The sequence below is a fragment of the Dryobates pubescens genome, chromosome 7 (genome assembly GCF_014839835.1).
Source record: "Dryobates pubescens isolate bDryPub1 chromosome 7, bDryPub1.pri, whole genome shotgun sequence".
NCBI lineage: Eukaryota > Metazoa > Chordata > Aves > Piciformes > Picidae > Dryobates > Dryobates pubescens.
Genome location: NC_071618.1, coordinates 39,722,270 through 39,744,027, shown reverse-complemented (window position 1 = coordinate 39,744,027; position 21,758 = coordinate 39,722,270). Strand labels below are relative to the sequence as shown.

General features: G+C 43.8%; 1 protein-coding gene across 1 annotated transcript in view; it reads right to left on the bottom strand.

Moving 5' to 3' along the window:
* Positions 1-21,758, bottom strand: part of DGKH (diacylglycerol kinase eta) — a 220,861-nt gene that overhangs the window by 59,128 nt on the left and 139,975 nt on the right. Inside the window, exons 5-9 of the mRNA XM_054163093.1 lie at positions 15,677-15,781; positions 15,206-15,338; positions 6,522-6,628; positions 4,242-4,367; positions 2,995-3,097 (exon numbers count right to left, since the gene is read on the bottom strand). Of these exons, the coding sequence (XP_054019068.1) occupies positions 2,995-3,097; positions 4,242-4,367; positions 6,522-6,628; positions 15,206-15,338; positions 15,677-15,781 (574 nt within the window). The remainder of the gene's footprint in view (positions 1-2,994; positions 3,098-4,241; positions 4,368-6,521; positions 6,629-15,205; positions 15,339-15,676; positions 15,782-21,758) is intronic.

Here is a 21,758-nt window from a genome sequence, read left to right as displayed (position 1 = left end):
TATTTAAATGCCAAGAAAAATAGTTTCACACATGGGATAAGCTTCCTAGCATGGATAATAAACAGCAGCATGATGCTCTGGTCTAAGTCACCACATGGCAAGTAACAAGGAGTGAATACACACAGCACAAGCAATCACTAACTCCATACCATAAATTCATTGAATTGTGTTGAAGCTGTTTGCCTACATTTGTCATCAACACAAACAATGACATTGAAGCAGTTCGATTTCATGAGGACAGACTGAAGGAGTTGGGGCTGTTCAGTCTGGAGAAGAGAAGGCTCCCAGGTGACCTCATTGTGGCCTTCCAGCATCTGAAGGGGGCCTACAAGAAGGCTGGGGAGGGACTTCTCAGGATCTCAGGAAGTGATAGGACTAGGGGGAATGGAATGAAGCTGGAGGTGGGGAGATTCAGGCTGGAGGTGAGGAGGAAGTTCTTCCCCATGAGAGTGGTGAAGCCCTGGAATGGGTTGTCCAGGGAGGTGATTGAGGCCCCATCCCTGGAGGTGTTTAAGACCAGGCTGGATGAGGCTGTGGCCATCCTGATCTAGTGTGGGGTGTCCCTGCCCATGGCAGGGGGGTTGGAACTAGATGATCCTTGTGGTCCCTTCCAACCCTGACTGATACTATGATACCAAGTGCAGTCTTCCCCTGTTCACACACCTTTATACAGAGCCACCAAAGAGCAGCTCTGAGTTTTGAACCTGTGCTGAGTTTTTATCTGTGTTGCAGGATTCTTACACTGTCTGTACTTAAAAGACATTTAGAGACATTATGGAAGCACTTCCTCACTTTAGCCCCATAAAATGGGACTGAGCCATTCAGCTAACTTACCTCTGTATAAAGCAGAGTTGCCCAAAATCTAAGCACTGACACAATGAGTTGTATGAGGTTTCACAGGGACGAGTGCTGGGTCTTGCACATCAACCCCATGCAACGCTACAGTCCAGGTTTAGAATGGCTGGAAAGCTACCTGACAGTAAAGGACCTGAAGGTGCTGGTTCACAGCTGGCTGAACAGGAGCCAGCACTTTGCTCAGGTGTCCAAGAAGCCAAACAGTAGCCTGGCCGCTATCAGAAATAGTGTGGCAAGCAGGCACAGGGAAGTGATCATGTCCCTGTACTCAGCATTGGTGAGGCCACCTCGAATACTGTGCTCAGTTTTCAGTCCCTCACTACAAGAAGGACATTTAGTTGCCTGAGCACATCCAGAGAAGGGCAACAAAGCTGGTGATGGGACTGGAGAATGTGTTGTATGAGGAGCAGCTGCAGGACCTGGGATTGTTTAGTCTGTAGTGAGGTGGGTTTTGATCTCTTCTCCCTAGTAGTGATAAAACAAGAGGAAATGGCCTCAAATTGCACCAAGGGAGGTTTAGATTGGATATGAGGAAAAATTTCTTTACTGAAAGGGTGGGCAGGCATTGGAACATGCTGCCCAGGGGAGTGGTGAAGCCACCATCTCTGGAGGTGTCCAAAAAACACATAGCACTTCAGGCTGTGGTGGTGTTAGGTTAACCGTTGGACTCGATGACCTTAAAAACCTTTTCCAACTGAAATTATCCTATGATTCTACACTGAGTGATGCATGCCAGGCAAGCATCAGCCCACTTCATCTGAGGATAGTGGTCACTGACAGGAAGAGTGATTGGCCATTGGAATGGAATGCTCAGGGAGGTGGTGGAGTCACCATCACAGGAAGTGTTTAAAAAGAGACTGAATGAGGCCCTTAGTGCCATGGTTTAGTTCATTAGATGGTGTTGGGTGATAGGTTGGACTTTTCCTGCCTGGGTAATTCTGTATTCTGTACTTCAAAAGTTTCCATGTATGATAACTAAAACAAGAGAAGATTTCTAGTGAAGGGACTTTCAAAACCAGGTTTCAATTCACGTTGGTTAAAATAAAAATCCTCTAAAAAAACTACACAGAAAATTGCACTTCTCTCTAAATTTCACCTGCTGCAGGATTTTTGCCCTGTTCAGTCATACTGTTTAACATCTTTAACATCTTCATTGATGATCTGGATGAGGGGATTGAGTCAGTCATCAGCAAATTTGCAGATGACACCAAGTTAGGAGCAGATGCTGGTCAGTTAGAGGGTTGAAAGGCTCTGCAGAGGGACCTCGACCGACTGGACAGATGGGCAGAGTCCAATGGGATGGCATTCAACAAATCCAAGTGCTGGGTGCTGCACTTTGGCCACAACAACCCCATGCAGAGCTACAGGCTGGGGTCAGAGTGGCTGGAGAGCTGCCAAACAGAGAGGGACCTGGAGGTGCTGATTGACAGCTGCTTAAATGTGAGTCAGCAGTGTGCCCAGGTGGCCAAGAAGGCCAATGGCATCCTGGCCTGCATTAGGAATAGTGTGGCCAGCAGGAGCAGGGAAGTCATTGTGCCCCTGCACTCTGCATTGGTTAGGCCACACCTTGAGTCCTGTGTCCAGTTCTGGGCCCCTCAGTTTAAGAAGGACATTGAGACACTTGAATGTGTCCAGAGAAGGGCAACAAGGCTGGGGAGAGGCCTTGAGCACAGCCCTGTGAGGAGAGGCTGAGGGAGCTGGGATTATTTAGCCTGGAGAAGAGGAGGCTCAGGGGTGACCTCATTGCCCTCTACAACTACCTGAAAGGTGGTTGTAGCCAGGAAGGGGTTGGTCTCTTCTCCCAGGCAACCAGCACCAGAACAAGAGGACACAGTCTCAAGATGTGCCAGGGGAGGCTTAGAATCGAGATGAGGAGAAAGTTCTTCACTGAGAGAGTCGTTCGTCATTGGAATGTGCTGCCCAGGGAGGTGGTGGAGTCACCATCCCTGGAGGTGTTCAAGAGGAGATTGCACGTGGCACTTGGTGCCATGGTCTAGTCATGAGGTCTGCAGTGACAGGTTGGACTCGATGATCCTCGAGGTCTCTTCCAACCTTAGTGATACTGTGATACTGTAATACTGATAACACTGGGCACTGCAAGTCCAGAGCTACCAGTGAACATGCTATCATGCTACGTACCATCAGAGTCTATACTGTTTAGTGCTGTTGGAGGTATGATGGATACCTTACACTGGCCAAGTGGACATTTACGAGGATATTGATCTTTACAGGCAGTGTGAACCTACAAAAGAAACAAAAAATTATCTCCCTACAGTGGCATTTTTTGATGAAAGTGTAACTGATACAATATTTACAACAAAAGCAGATTAACATGTAACATTTATGAGCAGAGGGAAGAGGAGTGATACTGGAAAATAAGCATATGAGTGTTCAACAACGAAGGATTGATACTCATTCCACAAAACATCACTTTCAACTATTTCATCTTCATTCTTCTCTGGAATGTGTGTCCAGAGAAGGGCAACAAAGCTGGGGAGGGGTTTGGAGCACAAGCCCTCTGAGGAGAGGCTGAGGGGGCTGGGGTTGCTTAGCCTGGAGAAGAGCAGGCTCAAAGGAGATTTTCTTTCTCTCTACAGCTACCTGAAGGGAGGTTGTAGCCTGGTGGGGGTTGGTCTCTTCTGGGCGGCCAGCACCAGAACAAGAGGACGCAGTCTCAAACTGTGCGAGGGGAGGATTAGGCTGGCTATTAGGAAGAAGTTCTTCCTAGAAAGAGTGATTGGCCATTGGAATGTGCTGCCCAGGGAGGTGGTGGAGTCACCATCACTGGGGGTGTTTAGGAAGAGACTGGATGGGGTGCTTGGTGCCATGGTTTAGATGATTAGTTAGTGTTGGGTGATAGGTTGGACTTGATGATCTTTGAGGTCTTTTCCAACCTGGTCTATTCTATTCTATTCTATTCTATTCTATTCTATTCTATTCTATTCTATTCTATTCTATTCTATTCTATTCAGCTGCCCCTGTAGCAGACATTCTTTGCCCTTTCATGGGATTTGCTGACCTCCACCCATGAGCAAAGGAGGACCAAGTTTCCCTGCAGCCAGCATCTGCGCTGAGGCCAGCAGGCACACTGTGGTCATTGCAATGAAATAGCTCTGCACATGCCTGGTCCACCTGGCTGATCTGGAAGATGTATCTGAACTCAAGCTAGCACACCTACCAAGTCAGACCAGGCTTCCTAAGGTGGGTCCTACACACATGAAGTGTTGGGTGATAGGTTGGACACGATGATCTTTGAGGTCTTTTCCAACCTCATCGATTCTATGATACTTCACCTGAAAGCACGGTTATGAAACGACAAGAGAAAGAATGGTGAGCAATAAAGCTGGCAAAATGCTAGAGGCTTGGAGGAGGTTCATTGCACCTACCATAGCTTTACACCAAAGGCACTTCCAATCTTGCAGGCGTAAAACACTGCCACAAGTCTTGTCGCAGACTGCGCATTTGGCACTGACAGGCAGATTACCCTCTAACCACTGGTGGGGCATAGCTATCTGTGAAGAAGAAGTAGTCATACCAGAAATTAGAGGCTTTCGTCTCTCCAGTACAGGCAGATTTAAACTGTTTCCCATGGCTCTACCTTTTCTTCAAAGAAGCAGATATGGCTGACCAGGATAAGTGATTGTGATGGGTTAGGCTCATCCTGAAAGCAGGCGGGGTGGAGGGCTTGTGAGAGTCTTGCTCTCCCCAGAGGGGATTTTACCCCTGGGAAACTGAGTTAGACTGTTCCACTCCCCCTCCCTGTCCAGCAAGCCTATAAAAAGGAAGACATTGCAGTCATTTGCTCTCTTCTGCCTCACGGGGATGAAAGGACTAAGAGAGTTGCTGCTGGCTCCCTGGTTCTCTGCCATGTGGTCAGGCCTGGTCTTTTTTGCCCTGCTGCATCTTCAAAGGACTGTTGATTTTTGTATATGCATATATTCTCCTTATCTATCCTTGTTCCTTACCCTTATGAACCCTTCTTGATATTGTTTTATGTGTGTGTGTGTGTGTATATATATGTATATGTGTATATATATATTGTTTAAAGAAAATGTTTACCTCTCTACTTCCAAACTGACTCCAAATTATTTCTCAGTAGACTGACCTCCTCCTTTTTTTCTTATCCCCCATTCTCTCCTTTATTTTTTAGAGAAGGGGGAGGGGGAAGCAGAGGAGGGATTCTCAGTTTTTCCCCCCATCTGAGCTCATAAGTCCCAATTAAGGCTCAAACCGCCACAGTGATGCTGATGCTCGCAAGGCAACAGCTATGAATGTGAACTATGGCAGAGCTTTATATGCTAGAAGACGCTGGAGAAGGGAGATGCACCTCATTCAACTATTGATGGCAGCAGCTAACCACAAACCAATGGGGCAGTTAAATCTAGAGACTCCATTAGACAAATAAGAACCCATTCATTCAATGTTGACTACATGACACAAGCCCATTAAAATAACTAACATTCAGCAGAATATGCAGGGCAGCAGAATACCTCTGTGGCTTTACATAACCCCTCACCATGGCTGTTAAGTTACAGGTCTATAAAGTAGCCTCTAAATGCAGTGCAAAGCTTTACTCAGTGCTCTCTTTATTCCACTAATACCAGGGGCAACTCAAGACACTCATAGGTGAGCACTTTATTACTAACACTTAAGGAAGAACTTTCATGTCAGCAGCACATAACTCACTGTGTTTGTAATAAAAACACATCTAACGCAATAAACCTCTGAAAAGCCTTTGTCATTTCTTCTAATATTAAAATTCCTGCTTTCATCAGTAAAAAGCCTCCCACACATCAGTGAATTCCTAACAGGCCTTCTGGACAAGAGCTATCAGTAAGGAGGACACAAAATAGGTTGCTAAAAGAGTGCAGTAACAGTGTAAAATACTACTTTTGCTTAAGAGCAGCAGGAACTCCTCAGAACAATTCTCCAGCTTCAGAGTCTCTCTGCATGTGGCCTTTAAAAACCTGTAACATGGCTGCAATCTAGTGCCTACAGATACTGAACTTGCCTTGTGAGATAGGAATGTAAATTTTGCTCTACATAGCACATGAACCTTTGCAGCGCTACAGGCTGGGAGAACGGCAACGAGGCTGGCGAGAGGCCTTGAGCATAAGCCCTGTGAGGAGAGGCTGAAGGAGCTGGGATTGTTTAGCCTGGAGAAGAGGAGGCTCAGGGGAGACCTTATTGCTCTCTACAACTACCTGAAGGGAGGTTGTAGCCAGGTGGGGGCTGGTCTCTTCTCCCAGGCAACCAGCACCAGAACAAGAGGACACAGTCTCAAACTGTGCCAGGGGAAGTTTAGACTGGAGGTGAGGAGAAAGCTCTTCACAGAAAGAGTTGTTAGCCATTGGAATGGGCTGCCTGGGGAGGTGGTGGAGTCACCTTCCCTGGAGGTGTTCAAGAGGGGATTGGACGTGGCACTTGGTGCCATGGTTTAGTAGTCATGAGGTGTTGAGTGACAGGTTGGACTTGATGATCTTTGAGGTCTTTTCCAACCTTACTGATTCTATGATTCTATGAAAAGTGTTCAGGAATAGACCCACCTACCATCAACTTGTATGTGCCACATGGCAATATTTCTATACTTAGGTGTTTTTTTTGCTTTCTTGCCCCACAGAGAAACAGCAGGTTTGAAGAATACAATAAATATGAGCAGAACTTACACCATCTTCATCTTCAATGATATCTTTTCCAATTGAGGCTAAGGTAGTCCACTTGCAGTTATTCGTCGCTCGGACAGCACATCTTTTATGTGCTTTAAACTTACACACTGTAAGGCAGACAAACATGTATACCGTGTTATTTGCTGTACTTCACTCAGACTCACCTTGGGAAAAAACATTAAACACAGATATTCCATAAAAAGCCAAGTATACATCAATTAGTGTTGAACACATGACAACTCAACTGAAAAACTAAACTCCGCTCATAATCGCTCCAACTTTAACTCCCTCAGTTGGGCTTAACAGTTTAGGTGTAGCCTGCCTTAACTGTGTCCTCAAACCCTTATCAGACCTCATTTTTCCCAGATGCAATACTAAGGTACCAATATGTTTTAAAGAGTGGTTTTGCCTTTTCTATTCCTCCAGGGGCACAATTCAGGTACATGGTTTTAACTTGCAAGAGGTGATACTTCAGAGAAGTGTTTTGCTTCAGGAGCTCTGATTCCTTTCTTAGAAGATCCCTTTCAGGCACCATACCATGCCTGTTTTTTCCAGAAACTGAGAAAGTGAAGGGTTAGGTTTATTCTGGACATTTATTCTGGACACTGGTGGAGACAGTATTTTCCAAGAATTAAGTTAAGTCAGGAAGAGCTTGACTTGTCATTGGGTTCTTTATTAAAAATCTACTCCAGCTCCAGAACAAGAGGACACAGTGTCAAGCTGTGCCAGGGGAGATTCAGACTGGATGTTAGGAAGAAATTCTACACAGAGAGTGATTGCCCATTGGAATGTGCTGCCCAGGGAGGTGGAGTCACCATCCCTGGAGGTGTTTAGGAGCAGACTTGATAGGGTGCTTGGTTGCATGGTTTAGTTGATTAGATGGTGTTGGATGATGGGTTGGACACAATGATCTTGAAGGTCTCTTCCAACCTGGTTTATTCAATGCCATTCCATTCCATGCTATTCCATTCCATTCCATTCCATGTTATTCTATTCCATTCCATTCCATTCCATTCTATTCTATTCTATTCTATCCTACTCTACTCTACTCTACTCTACTCTATTCTATCCTACTCTACTCTACTCTATTCCATTCCATTCTATTTCAACTCAGCACAAGTCTGTAGTACAAGCAGACATTTTGGCAATCCAATAGCTATTTGTACTTTGATCAGCTCCATTAATGTGACTAGTTAATGGTGTTAATGTTAGACCAAAAAGACTGACACACCCAACTGTGCAACTGTGGGTATTTCTGTTACTGGAAGTGCATGACTTCATCCTATTTAGAGTGCATTATATAAATTATTTTGGCAAAGGCCATTAAAGGCTTATGAGAACTAGCCAGCAGACCAGAAGTAGTAGTCTCTTTTCAAGCAAATATTTGACAGGAAACTTGTCTACCATTAAAAAACATTAAGCCATGGCACAAAAGGTCTTCTGAATCACAAATTTCTCATTTTCATTCCACTGATCCATTGCCAGATCAATTTAAAAATTGAACCCAGGCTATGCAAGCAACATCTGAGTTTGAGAGCAATCCTCACTGCTCTGGAAGATGCATGAAAGGTGCTTAGCTCAGAGAGAAGGAAACAGAAACAGGAGTCTTGTTGCTTTTATAACAACACTCCCTGTGTCAGTTTAGGAAAGATGTTGAGTTGCTGGAAAGTGTCCAAGGAAGGGCAACAAAGCTGGGGAGGGGTTTGGAGCACAAGTCCTATGAGGAGAGGCTGAGGAAGCTGGGGCTGCTTAGCCTGGAGAAGAGGAGGCTCAGGGGAGACCTTATTGCTCCCTACAACTCCCTGAAGGGAGGTTGTAGCCAGGTGGGGGTTGGTCTCTTCTCCCAGGCAACCAGCACCAGAACAAGAGGACACAGTTTCAAGCTGTGCCAGGGCAGGTTTAGGCTTGAGGTGAGGAGAAAGTTCTTCACAAAGAGAGGTGTTAGCTATTGCAATGGGATGCCGGGAGGTGGTTGAGTGACCGTCCCTGGAGGTGTTCAAGAGGGGATTGGACATAGCATTGGTGCCATGATTTAGTAGTCACGAGGTCTTGGGTGGTAGGTTGGACTTGATGATCTTTGAGGTCTATTCCAACCTTATTAATTCTATGATTCTAAAAAGTTCTTCATAGAAAGAGTGATAGTCCATTGGAATGGAATGGAATGGAATGGAATGGAATGGAATGGAATGGAATGGAATGGAATGGAATGGAATGGAATGGAATAGAATAGAATAGAATAAACCAGGGTGGAAAAGACTTTTGAGATCATCCAGTCCAACCTATCATCCAGCACCATCTAATCAGCTAAACCATGGCATCAAGCACCCCATCCAGTCTCTTCCTAAACACCTCCAGTGATGGTGACTCCACCACCTCCCTGGGCAGCACATTCCAATGGCCAATCTCTCTTTCTGTGAAGAATTTCTTCCTAACATCGAGTCTAAACCTCTCCTGGCACAGCTTGAGACTGTGTCCTCTTGTTCTGCTGCTGGTTGCCTGGGAGAAGAGACCAATCCTCACCTGGCTACAACCTCCCTTCAGGTATGTACCTTAACAAATTTCAGACCATACTTTCTGCAGGTCACCCTCTGGCAGCCCCAATATCATCAAACAATAATTCCTGTTACTCTGAGCAGTGAACATTACCACATCAATGCCCTTCAGACGTGGAGGTAATTTTCAAGCAAAACACATAGCAGTACAGAACATACAGAAAGGAATTAAGTAGGTACAGGTAGAGAAAAGAAATTTTTTAACTCAAATCTCAACCTTAGTTACCACTGCTCCCCAATTTCTTTTGTCTCAGATGACACTGCATCCTGTTCATGAAGCAGTCTGACACCTGAAGTACTTTGGAAACATGCAGAGATTATGCAAGACATCAATTGAGAAGGGCCACGAAGATGAGCAGAGGGCTGGAGCACCTCTCCTATGAGGACAGACTGAAAGAGTTGGGGCTGTTCAGTCTGGAGAAGAGAAGGCTCCCAGGTGACCTCATTGTGGCCTTCCAGTATCTGAAGGGGGCCTACAAGAAGGCTGGGGAGGGACTTCTCAGGATATCACATTGTGATAGGACTAGGGGGAATGGAATGAAGCTGGAGGTGGGGAGATTCAGGCTGGAGGTGGGGAGGAAGTTCTTCCCCAGGAGAGTGGTGAAGCCCTGGAATGGGTTGTCCAGGGAGGAGGTTGAGGCCCCGTCCCTGGAGGTGTTTAAGCCCAGGCTGGATGAGGCTCTGACCAGCCTGATCTAGTGTGGGGTGTCCCTGCCCATGGCAGGGGGGTTGGAACTAGATGATCCTTGTGGTCCCTTCCAACCCTGACTGATTCTATGATTCTATGATTCTAATTACCATTACTTCACCAATGAAGTTATAAAGATGAGAAAAAGAACAAATTGATCTAAACCAAATCCAAAATATTTGTAGACAGTCATTTTATATTTAAATTTCCTGTCTAAATGTTTCTGGTTGGAATATGAAGCTGTCTCAAAAAGCCAACCAAGAAAACCACATAATTAGCAATCAGTTGTCACAGTGGTACCAACATCAACTGTCAGACACAGCCAATTATATCTAGAGCTATTTTTATCTGTAATGAAGAAAAGTCAACAGTATTGAATGTTAGCATAGGATGTTTTCCACTGGCAATATTCACCTTTGTTACAGAGCACTTCTGTCTTGAAGGCCTTTAATAATAATAATAATAATAACCAACCAGGTTGGAAGAGACCTTCAAGATCATCGTGTCCAACCCCTCAACCAATCCAACACCACCTAAACAACTAACCCATGGCACCAAGCACCCCATCAAGTCTCCTCCTGAACACCTTCAATGATGGTGACTCCACCACCTACCCGGGCAGCCCATTCCAATGGGCAATCACTCTCTCTGTATAGAACTTCTTCCTAACATCCAATCTGAACCTCCCCTGGAGCAGCTTGAGACTTGGTAAACCTTTCCTGAAGACTACCTTGAGGGAAGGTGCCCTGGAAAAAGAAGGGACCTGTCTTATCTCCAGAAGAAATAAGGCTTTGTTGTGTGGCCAGGCTCCTGAAGACCAGCACATCTAAGAGAATAAAATACTACAGGACTGATCTTCTGGAGTATCAAAAGCTGAAAAATATCAGCAATGGGATTTATTTATCTATTTTTTTACCTACCTTTAGCAGTCAAGAATCAGACCACAAAGACTCTAAGCTACTTTTAACTTGGGAGTGCCAGGAACTCAAACCACTGACTGGGAGGAGAAAGAGTTGCAATATCTCTTGAGAAGCCTCTCATGCTTCTCACTACAAGACCTAATAGAGTAGCTTGAGATCAGTGAACCACACAAATGATTGAATTTAATATAGATATAAATGGATTTCCAGTGCAAAGCAGCACTAGAGGTTTCAGATGCTAGCTATGAATATTTAACAGCTTTTTAAAAGGTGTAATGAGAAAAAGCAGCACAGAACATGTCTGGGGAATTTCAAGACTCCATAACTCCAACATCATCTTCTCAAACAGTGCATATTGCTAACACAGGGTAAGTAAAGAGGAAAAAGAGGACAGGTGCATTAGAAGTACACATGGCAGGAGCAAGCCAGTATGAATTCAGACACATAAGAACTTCAGAGAAAGTAGCATCAAACCAAAACACACTGCGGAAAGAAATTAAGGCTTTTTACAGGTATAGACTCAGACACATCATCAGTAAGTTTGCAGATGACACCAAGCTGGGGGCAGATGTTGACATGGTAGAGGGTAGGAGAGCTCTGCAGAGTGACTCTGACAGGCTGGACAGATGGGCAGAGTCCAAGGGCAGGAGATTGAACACATCTAAGTGCCAGGTTGTACATAGTGGCCACAACAACCCCAGTCAGTGCTAGAGGCTGGGGTCAGAGTGGCTGGAGAGCGGCCAGGGAGAAAGGGACCTAGGGGTACTGATTGACAGCTAGCTGAACATGAGCCAGCAGTGTGCCCAGGTGGCCAATAAAGGCCAATGGCATCCTGGCCTGTATCAGGAATAGTGTGGCCAGCCGGAGGAGGGAGGTCATTGTGCCCCTGTACTCAGCAACCCCTGTACTGGTTAGGCCACACCTTGAGTCCTGTGTCCAGTTCTGGGCCCCTCAGGTTAGGAAAGATATTGAGATGCTGGAAGGTGTCCAGAGAAGGGCAACAAAGCTGGGGAGGGGTTTGGAGCACAGCCCTGTGAGGAGAGGCTAAGGGAGCTGGGTTTGCTTAGCCTGGAGAAGAGGAGGCTCAGGGGAGACCATCTTGCTTTCTACAACTCCCTGAAGGGAGGTTGTAGCCAGGTGGGGGTTGGTCTCTTCTCTCAGGCAACCAGCACCAGAACAAGAGGACACAGTCTCAAGCTGCACCAGGGGAGGTTTAGGCTGGATGGTAGGAAGAAGTTCTTCCCAGAAAGAGAGATTGCCCATTGGAATGGACTGCCCTGGGAGGTGGTGGAGTCACCATCACTGGAGGTGTTTAGGAAGAGACTGGATGGGGTGCTTGGTGCCATGGTTTAGTGGATTAGATAGTGTTGGGTGGTAGGTAGGACGCAATGATCTTGAAGGTCTTTTCCAACCTGGTTAATTCTATTCTATTCTATTCTATTCTATTCTATTCTATTCTATTCTATTCTATTCTATTCTATTCTATTCTGTTCTGTTCTGTTCTGTTCTGTTCTATTCTATTCTTAAATATCTTACTTTAAAATTTATTTTGAAAAAAAATACAAGACCAAACATAATAAAATAGATAGAATCTTGCAGCTAAGAAGTAAGGGCAGACAAATGTATGAATAGAAAAAAGAATATCACAGTATCTAAATATAAACCAGTTCAGGTCACATGGTTTTAAGAAACTGTGGAGCAATGAAAGCAAAACCAGACTACCTCTATAAGCCATTCATAAAAACTGCTGAGAGATCAACTGGCATCAGAAATATGCTTAAATGTAGCACTAGTTTAGAATAGAATAAACAAGGTTGGAAGAGACCTTCAAGATCGTGTCCAACCTATCATCCAACAACACCTAATCAACTCAACCATGCAACCAAGCACCCTATCAAGTCTCCTCCTGAACACCTCCAGTGATGGTGACTTCCCTGTGAGTTTGTATTAAGTAATGCAGAAAGGTGGCACGGTCTAAATATAAGAATTAAGGAAACTTCCTTCATGTACAACAGACACCAGCACCTTGGAAATGAAAACCACTTACAAGAAAAATAAGGCTGGAAAAGAACAAACCAACAAACAAAACCCAAGAACAAAATAGAAAAGGATGAACTACCACCATTAAGACTGATGATCTTACAAGAAGGATTCTTGCTAATTACCTTTTTGTAAAGTAGTTATAATATTAATTTAGAACAAGATAAATTCTTCAGGACAGGAACTAAGTCTTTCCTTAGCCTCAGTATATGCAACGGTATCAGTACACCAACACAATACAACTCCATTTTGGTTAAGCACATGATACTTCCATCAACCAATATTAGACACTGAAAATACCCTAATTGCCTTAAAACTGTCCAAATGACTTATACAAAGCAGAAAGCATGCAGAGGAGAAGCTGAAGTAACCATGCCACTTCTAATTTCTATGAAACGGGTTCATCCCGTTCCTTGGCAACTGCACCATTAGCTGCATTAGCTGCACGGACAATTCAGGACAGTGGGTTAATGTTTCCTCTGTAAGACTTCCTTAGTACATATTGCTGTGCTCAGACTTCAAGTATTATCATAGCATCAGTAACAGAAATGTATTTTAAATTGGGTAACAACAATCCAAAAACTACCAAGTTTTGAACAGTGGGTTGCTTTGATGGACAGTTGGCTGTTCTGGTAATTAAGTATCTCTACATCATATATATATATATATATATATATATATATATATATATATATATATATATATATATATATAATAGAACAGAAGAATAGAATAGAATAGAATAGAATAGAATAGAATAGAATAGAATAGAATAGAATAGAATAGAATAGAATAGAATAGAATAGAATAGAATAGAATAGAATAGAATAGAATAGAATAGAATAAAAGCAGGCTGGAAGAGACCTTCAAGATCATCGTGTCCAACCTATTACCCAACACCACCTAATCAACTAAACCATGTGTATATCTATCTATCTATCTATCTATCTATCTATCTATCTCTCATCATGTCACACAGCTGCTTTCTTTTCTGCTGATTTTTAACACAAGCAGACTTGTTAGCACTTTCTCACAGAACTTGCAGCAGAAAACGAGTAAGCTGTTTTCAGGCCTCTTATAATTGTTTGTGAAACACCATGTGGTTAGCCACATCTCCTTTTTCTTTGTGGTGGATTTCATCAGTTGAACCAAAACACCAAGTCATCTACCTCTCTACCCCCTGGTTGCATGAGAGGATTTTTGTAAACCAAATCACCTACCGTCATCTGTCCTGCAGGATCAGGCAGCAGCAACAGAGCAGGTGCCCAGGTGGCCAAGAAGGCCAATGGCATTCTGGCCTGTATCAGGAACAGTGTGGCCAGCAGGAGCAGGGAAGTCATTCTGCCCCTGGACTCTGCACTGGCTAGGCCAGATCTTGAATCCTGTGTCCAGTTCTGGGCCCCTCAGTCTAGGAAAGATGTTAAATGCTGGAACGTGTCCAGAGAAGGGCAACCAAGCTGGGGAGGGGTTTGGAGCACAGCCCTGTGAGGAGAGGCTGAGGGAGCTGGGGTTGATTATCCTGGAGAAGAGGGGGCCCAAGGGAGACCTTATTGCTGTCTACAACTACCTGAAGGGAGGCTGTAGATAGGCGGGGGATGGTTTCTTCACCCAGGCAATGAGCAGCAGAACAAGAGGACACAGTCCCAAGCTGTTCCAGGGGAGGTTTAGACTGGATGTCAGGAAGAAACTCTTCACAGAGAGAGTGACTGGCCATTGGAATGGGCTGCCTGGAGAGGTGGTGGAGTCACCATCACTGGAGGTGTTTAGAAGGAGACTGGATTGGGTGCTGCGTACCATGATTTAGTTGATTAGATGGTGTGGGATGATAGGTTGAACACGATGATCTCAAAGTTCTCTTCCAACCTGGTTAATTCTATTTCTATTCTATTCTATTCTATTCTATTCTATTCTATTCTATTCTATTCTATTCTATTCTATTCTATTCTCTCTACCCCCTCACTGCATGAGAGGCTTTTTGTAAACCAAATCATCTACCCTCATCTGTCCTGCAGGATCAGGCAGCAGCAACAGAGCAAAGCATATCTGGAGGGGAGGGAGTCATAGAGCTGAATAAAGTCTTAAGAACTCTTATAGGTTTGAGACAGAAACTACCATTATGATTTTCCCCCTCCAACCCCAAGTAATGGCAATTCTGCAAACCAGTAAGACCATTTTGTTTCACATTTTTAATGGGCAAATCCAATGTTCTCATGCAAACTGTCCACCTAACACATTCCAAACTGGTCACTGCAGTAAGAATGAGACATTTCAGCAATATGACATAGAAAAAGGTACCTGGAGCACATAGAAGGTGAGTCTGAGCAGCCCTTCTGCCCAAAAGGAAGTGACTCTAGATTTCTCCCTTCAAGGGTTTGTTTTTTTCCCCTCACTTATTATTTTCAGAATCATTACTCATCCCAGACTTTCAGCCATCTGTCTACATACACAGCATTGTAAGCAGAGAGAAGAAAGCATTCATTTTACCTTCACAAGACAGGCCATGAGAAGTGACTCCAGAGAGGCTCTCTCTACACACGTTACAGAAGGTAGGTCGGGCATGGGAGCAGGCGTACCAGTTATGCATCCCTGAGAAATGTTCCACATTAAACTGTGCGGTCTAGTAAAGGAGAAGTTAAGACAAATTTGCAAGTACAGAACACAGCTACAGTGACTGAAATCACCTATGGTTCCATATTACAGGGGATGACAATGCAATGTGCACCAAAAGTATTTTCCACAGGGTACCTCGCCTGCTCTCCCTCCAAAGTTCTAACCAAAAGCATGACCATAAGCTCTTATTTCACAAGCAAGCACCTTAACATGAAACTTGACTCTGACCCTAGACACATTTTTTCACACTTAAGGGGAATGAATGCTCCATTTCTGTGTCCTGTAGCTTGATCTGTTGAGCAGGAACAGGCTGCACCAAGAGAGACGTTAACTTGGTGAACTTACCTCATAGTGTTCCCTGGACTGAACGGACTTCAGAGAGCTTATCCAGTCCTCCATTTCTTTTCTGTTCTCAGCACACAATATTAGTCTCCTAAATGGAGTGATTATCTGAAAAAGGTAAGGAATTCTGATTAATCCAGATATTAAACATCCTGATAGACTGTAATATTTCATGTACTCTTTCTTGTGACATGTACTCCTAGTTAATATACTCATCTCTTGTGAGAATAGAATAGAATAAACCAGGTTGGAAGAGACCTTCAAGATCATCGCATCCAACCCATCAACCAATCCAACCCACCTAAACAACTAACCCATGGCACCAAGCACCCCATCAAGTCTCCTCCTGAACACCTCCAATGACAGCAGCTCCACCACCTCCCCAGGCAGCTCATTCCAATGGGCAATCACTCTCTCTGTATAGAACTTCTTCCTAACATCCAACCTAAACTTCCCCTGGTGCAGCCTGAGACTGTGTCCTCTTGTTCTGGTGCTGGCTGCCTGGGAGAAGAGACGCCTGTCTACAACCTCCCTTCAGGTAGTTGTAGAGAGCGATAAGGTCACCCCTGAGTCTCCTTTTCTCCAGGCTAAGATGGTGCAAAAGGAAGAACACATCTTAGATCACAAGATACTAAACATTTACAACTATTTTCTTTAATGCACTATACACCACAAATGAGTTTGCTCTTCAGCTCTAGTTTCCAAGATTCTAACCAGGCATCCTCCTCAGCTCTTTGTCTACACACACTGAGATTTAAATACTCAAATAGCAGGCACTGAAACTGCTAAGACAATCAATCCAGAAACTACTAATTGACAAAAACAGCACTGCTATTTCATAACAGTACTATTACGACTTCAAGGTCTATTCCAGCTGCTAGAGACAAAACCACAACAAAATGTAAAGCCTTCTGTTGCCTTAAGGAGCAACAGAAGCTTTCACCATATTTCTCTGTCCTGTATACTGACATTAAATTTACACAAATCTGAGTTTACCAAATCCAAACACACATCAATGTAAAGCAGAAATTGCCCTCAAAAGAAGATACACTAATCTTTTCATAAAGAAACAGATAACAAAAGCAAACAGCTGAAATCATATCCTACTAGGAGGGTTGAATGAATTCTTGGAACAAGGGAGTTAGCAGTAGTCTGGAGATGGATTCTAAAAGTCTGAAGATGCTGTATCTAGGAGGTTCAGAGTACAAGCTGCTTCCCCCTCTCCCTCACCAACACAAAAATAATTAAAATAACAGAAAGGCACCAGAAACTATCATCTAACTCCCACTGAAAGTATTTTGAGCACTGCACTCAAACAGATGAAGCAGCTACTTACACAGCAATGAATTTAAAACAAAAGAAGTCTAAGAAATGAAAGGGAAGTTATCTGTCTTGTTGTAGGAAGTCTGAAAAAAACAATATCCTTTACCAATCTCATGCATAAACCTATTGCATGGTATATACCTACATACCACTCACACTTGCAAATTACTTAAAACAAAGGAAGGGCCACCAAAAATGATGGCTAGGAGCACTGTCTTAAATGCTTCAGGTTAGGTATTTTAGCATTTGCACACTATTAGTAAGCACTCATCTACAGCTGCACTTACCCAGTCTCTGCCGTAAGGGATCTCTAGCCTTGATTCGTCCTATCCACTTCTTCATTAGACTGAGCAGCACTTCAACACATCTCAGAGGAAATGCAACTGAAGTGCAGCAAGCTGCAAGTCACATGGAGGGGAGGCAAAACCCCTGTGGGCTTGCTCCCCTCCCCACTGCCACCCCCCCCTTTTTCTTTCTAATGTGCTCTCTTCACATGGAACGGAATCGTTCCTCTGTTTTCTATTTCCTTCCATCTTGCTAAAGCTGTTTAATAAGTTTTATTAGTAGCTCTCCACAGCTCTTCCTAAAGAACAGTTAATGCAAAGAGCAATGTTTCTCTCATTAGTTTGGAGCCAAACAGACGCTTTATTACTTCAAAATGTTTTTCTAGGCCAGGTCATCAAATAAAGCCCAGAAAAGCCATTAAATCATAATATAACCCTGGCTCCAACAACAATCGGAATTCTGCTGGAATTTCCAGGTTTCAGTGGACTCAGAAATCTCATCTGGGCAAATACACCCATCAGATTATTTCCTACCATACAGCACAGCATTATAACACAGATTAAGTAAGGGGAAGTCCACTCAAAACTCTGCATTCATCCTTCCCCCGTGCTCATTACCAATGCTAACCTGTAACCAGATGCTGTGAGGTGCCATTAAGCAACAGAAGCTGCATTTACTGCTTCAGACTCACAGTAATCATGATAGATTCAAGTAATGTTTCTTAATATTATTCATGTCTTTAATACAACAGAGCAAATAAATCCTCTCTGCATTCCCCCCCTACTCTACCCTCCCAAAATCAATGCCTTAGTTCAGTAGTTAACACAGTTGTCTAGAATAAACTAGAATAGCATAGCATAGACTAGCATAGACTAGCATAGACTAGACTAGACTAAATGGAATGGAATGGAATGGAATGGAATGGAATGGAATGGAATGGAATGGAATGGAATGGAATAGAATAGAATAGAATAGAATAGAATAGAATAGAATAGAATAGAATAGAATAGAATAGAATAGAATAGAATAGAATAGAATAGAACTGAACTAACCAGGTTTGAAAAAACCTTTGAGATCATCGAGTCCAAACTATCACCCAACACCACCTAATCAACTAAACCATGGCACTAAGTGCCTCATTGAGTCTCTTCCTAAACACCTCCAGTGATGGTGACTCCACCACCTCCCTGGGCAGCCCATGCCTTTGACCAATCTAGTGCCAATAGAGATGCCCTTTCATATACAAAGCATGAGCACAAGGTAGGTAAATATGACAGAGGACCATAGCACCCAGAACAGCAGGTGAAACATCAAAGGCCATGTCCAAAGGTACTACACACTCATGTACTGGCAAAAAATCATGTCACTAAAGTTGGTAATTAATGCATGCAAGCATAGCAGAAAGTCCTTTCTCCCAATTGTTATTAAATTCAGAACACAGTAAAATTAATGAAGAAAATGAATAGAATAGAATAGAATAGAATAGAATAGAATAGAATAGAATAGAATAGAATAGAATAGACCAGACCAGGTTGGAAGAGACCTCGGAGGCTCAGGGGAGACTTTATTGCTGTCTGCAACTACCTGAAGGGAGGTTGTAGCCAGGTGGGGGTTTGTCTCTTCTCCCAGGCAACCAGCACCAGAACAAGAGGACACAGTCTCAAACTGCACCAGGGGAGGTTTAGGCTGGATGTTAGGAAGAAGTTCTTCATAGAAAGAGTGATTGGCCATTGGAATGTGCTGCCCAGGGAGGTGGTGGAGTCACCATCACTGGAGGTGTTTAGGAAGAGACTGGGTGGGGTTCTTGGTGCCATGGTTTAGTTGATTAGGTGGTGTTGGATGATAGGTTAGACTCGATGATCTTGAAGGTCTTTTCCAACCTAGTTAATTCTATTCTATTCTATTCTATTCTATTCTATTCTATTCTATTCTATTCTATTCTATTCTATTCTATTCCATTCCATTCCATTCCATTCCATTCCATTCCATTCCATTCCACTCCACTTTATTCTACTTTACTCTATTCTATTCTATATTACCTTTTGAAAACAAAAAATAATGCTGACTGCCCCAAATATTATTATTTATATATCACTCTGAATATAGACTCACAGAATCATGGAGTGGCTTAGGTTGGAAGGGACCTTAGAGATCATCCACTCCAATATACATACTCAACTCTTAACAGTCAAGAAGAAATTGTATAGAACAATGACAATGGAAGTGTCCCAGGAACCACTGGAAGATCATTAAGATAATGTCAGAAGAAGAAAACTCTTACATCTTGGAGGAGCTCAGGTGCTAATGCTTTGCACACTGACAAAGCAGGGGACAAATCAAGGAAGATGAAAACAGGCAAAATGCCTTAAAAATAAATAAATAAAACAAGTAGATTTGATTGAACTTAAAAGATTAAATGACTTAACTGCTGTCAAGTCGCCAAGACAAAGTCATTGCTGATTTTGGGAAAGAGAGTTATCAAAGCCAGATCCTGAAGTATATTGGAAAGTAATGAAAATGAGGGAATTAAAACCACTTTTAACACAGTAGGCATCAGGAAAGAATGAATGTAAGGAGTCTGAAAAGCTGAAGGCAAACATCACAAGTTCTGAAACATCATAGGGAACAAAGAATGTCTGGATGGGAAGAAAAATGGTTCATTACTGTTCCTGTTAAGAAAAATATGAAGCTTTTTGAGTGGGGAATGAAGGAGAGGGAGGCTGCAGCCAGGTGGGGGGGTGGTCAGTTCTCCCAGGCAAGCAGCATCAGAACAAGAGGACACAGTCTCAAGCTGCACCAGGGGAGGTTGAGGCTGGATGTTAGGAAGAAATCCTTCACAGAAATTGGCCATTGGAATGTGCTGTGCAGGGAGGTGGTGGAGTTACCATCCCTGGAGGTGTTTAGGAAAAGACTGGATGAGGCACTTAGTGCCATGGTCTAATTGATTGGTTAGGGTTGGGTGATCAGTTGGATACCTTATGACTACTAAAACCATGGCACCAAGCACCATGTCCAATCCCCTCTTGAACACCTCCAGGGATGGTGACTCCACCACCTCCCTGGGCAGCACATTCCAATGACGAATGACTCGCTCAGTGAAGAACTTTCTCCTCACCTCCAGCCTAAACTTCCCCTGGTGCAGTTTGAGACTGTGTCCTCTTGTTCTGGTGCTGGTTGCCTGAGAGGAGACACCAACTCCCTCCTGGCTACAACCACCCTTCAGGGAATTGTAGAGAGCAATGAGGTCTCCCCTGAGCCTCCTATTCTCCAGGCTAAACAACCCCAGCACCCTCAGCCTCTCCTCATAGGGCTGTGCTCCAGACCTCTCCCCAGCCTTGTTGCCCTTCTCTGGACACGCTGAAGTGTCTCAATGTCCCTCTTAACTTGAGGGGCCCAGAAAATACAGTTCCCAAAGCTTGGAGGCTAAACTTACAGTTTTCTTTTCCAATTTAAAGAAAAGTACAGAGACTGCACTTACAAATCAAGAGAATAATGGCCTACATCTAAGCAGCAACAGAGTAGCTACTCTAAAGCACCCTGCTTCCTGCAACATGATATTTGTATTAAGGCACCTTCTACTGCTCTATTATCAGGCATTACACTAATAGCACTCTGTGTGGACAATATTGAATTCACTTAGTAATGCAGAAACATCATTTAGATTCTGAAATGGATGGGGAAATAGTTTTCTTGTTCTTTGAAGAGATGATTTAAAAATATCTTTCTGGAACTAGTGAAAGGAGTGTGACATAAAGAGAGAGAGCACCCCCACTTCTCTTAGGGATTGTACCCCATGTCTGAGGTATGAACATAACAGATTTGTTATCTTCTAAATTCTCTCTCTGCTTCTAGACATTGGTGAGTGAGTTTTGGTAAAATCACAGAATCATAGAATCAGTAAGGTTGGAAAAAACCTCAGAGATCATCAAGTCCAACCTACTACCTAAATCCTCATGACAACTAAACCATGGCTTCAAGTGCCACATTGAATTCTTTTTGAACAATTCCAGGCACAGTGACTCCACCACCTCCCTGGGCAGCACATTCCAACAGCTAACAACTCTCTCTGTGAAGAAGTTTCTCCTCACCCCCAGCCTAAACTTCCCCTGGTACAGCTTGAGACCATGGCCTCTTGTTCTGGTGCTGGTTGCCTGGGAGAAGAGACCAACCCCCTCCTGGCTACAACTTCCTTTCAGGTAGTCGCAGAGAGCGACTTGGTGTCCCCTAAACCACCAAGGTCTCCCCCGAGCCTCCTCTTCTCCAGGCTAAGCAACCCCAGCTCCTTCAGTGGGTTTGTGCTAGAGGCGTCTCCCCAGCCTTGTTGCCCTTCTCTGGACATGTTCAAGAGTCTCAATGTCCTTCCTAAATTGAGGGGCCCAGAACTGGACACAGGACCCAAGGTGTGGCCTAACCAGTGCAGAGTCCAGGGGCACAAGGACTTCCCTGCTCCTGCTGGCCACACTAGTCCTGATGCAGG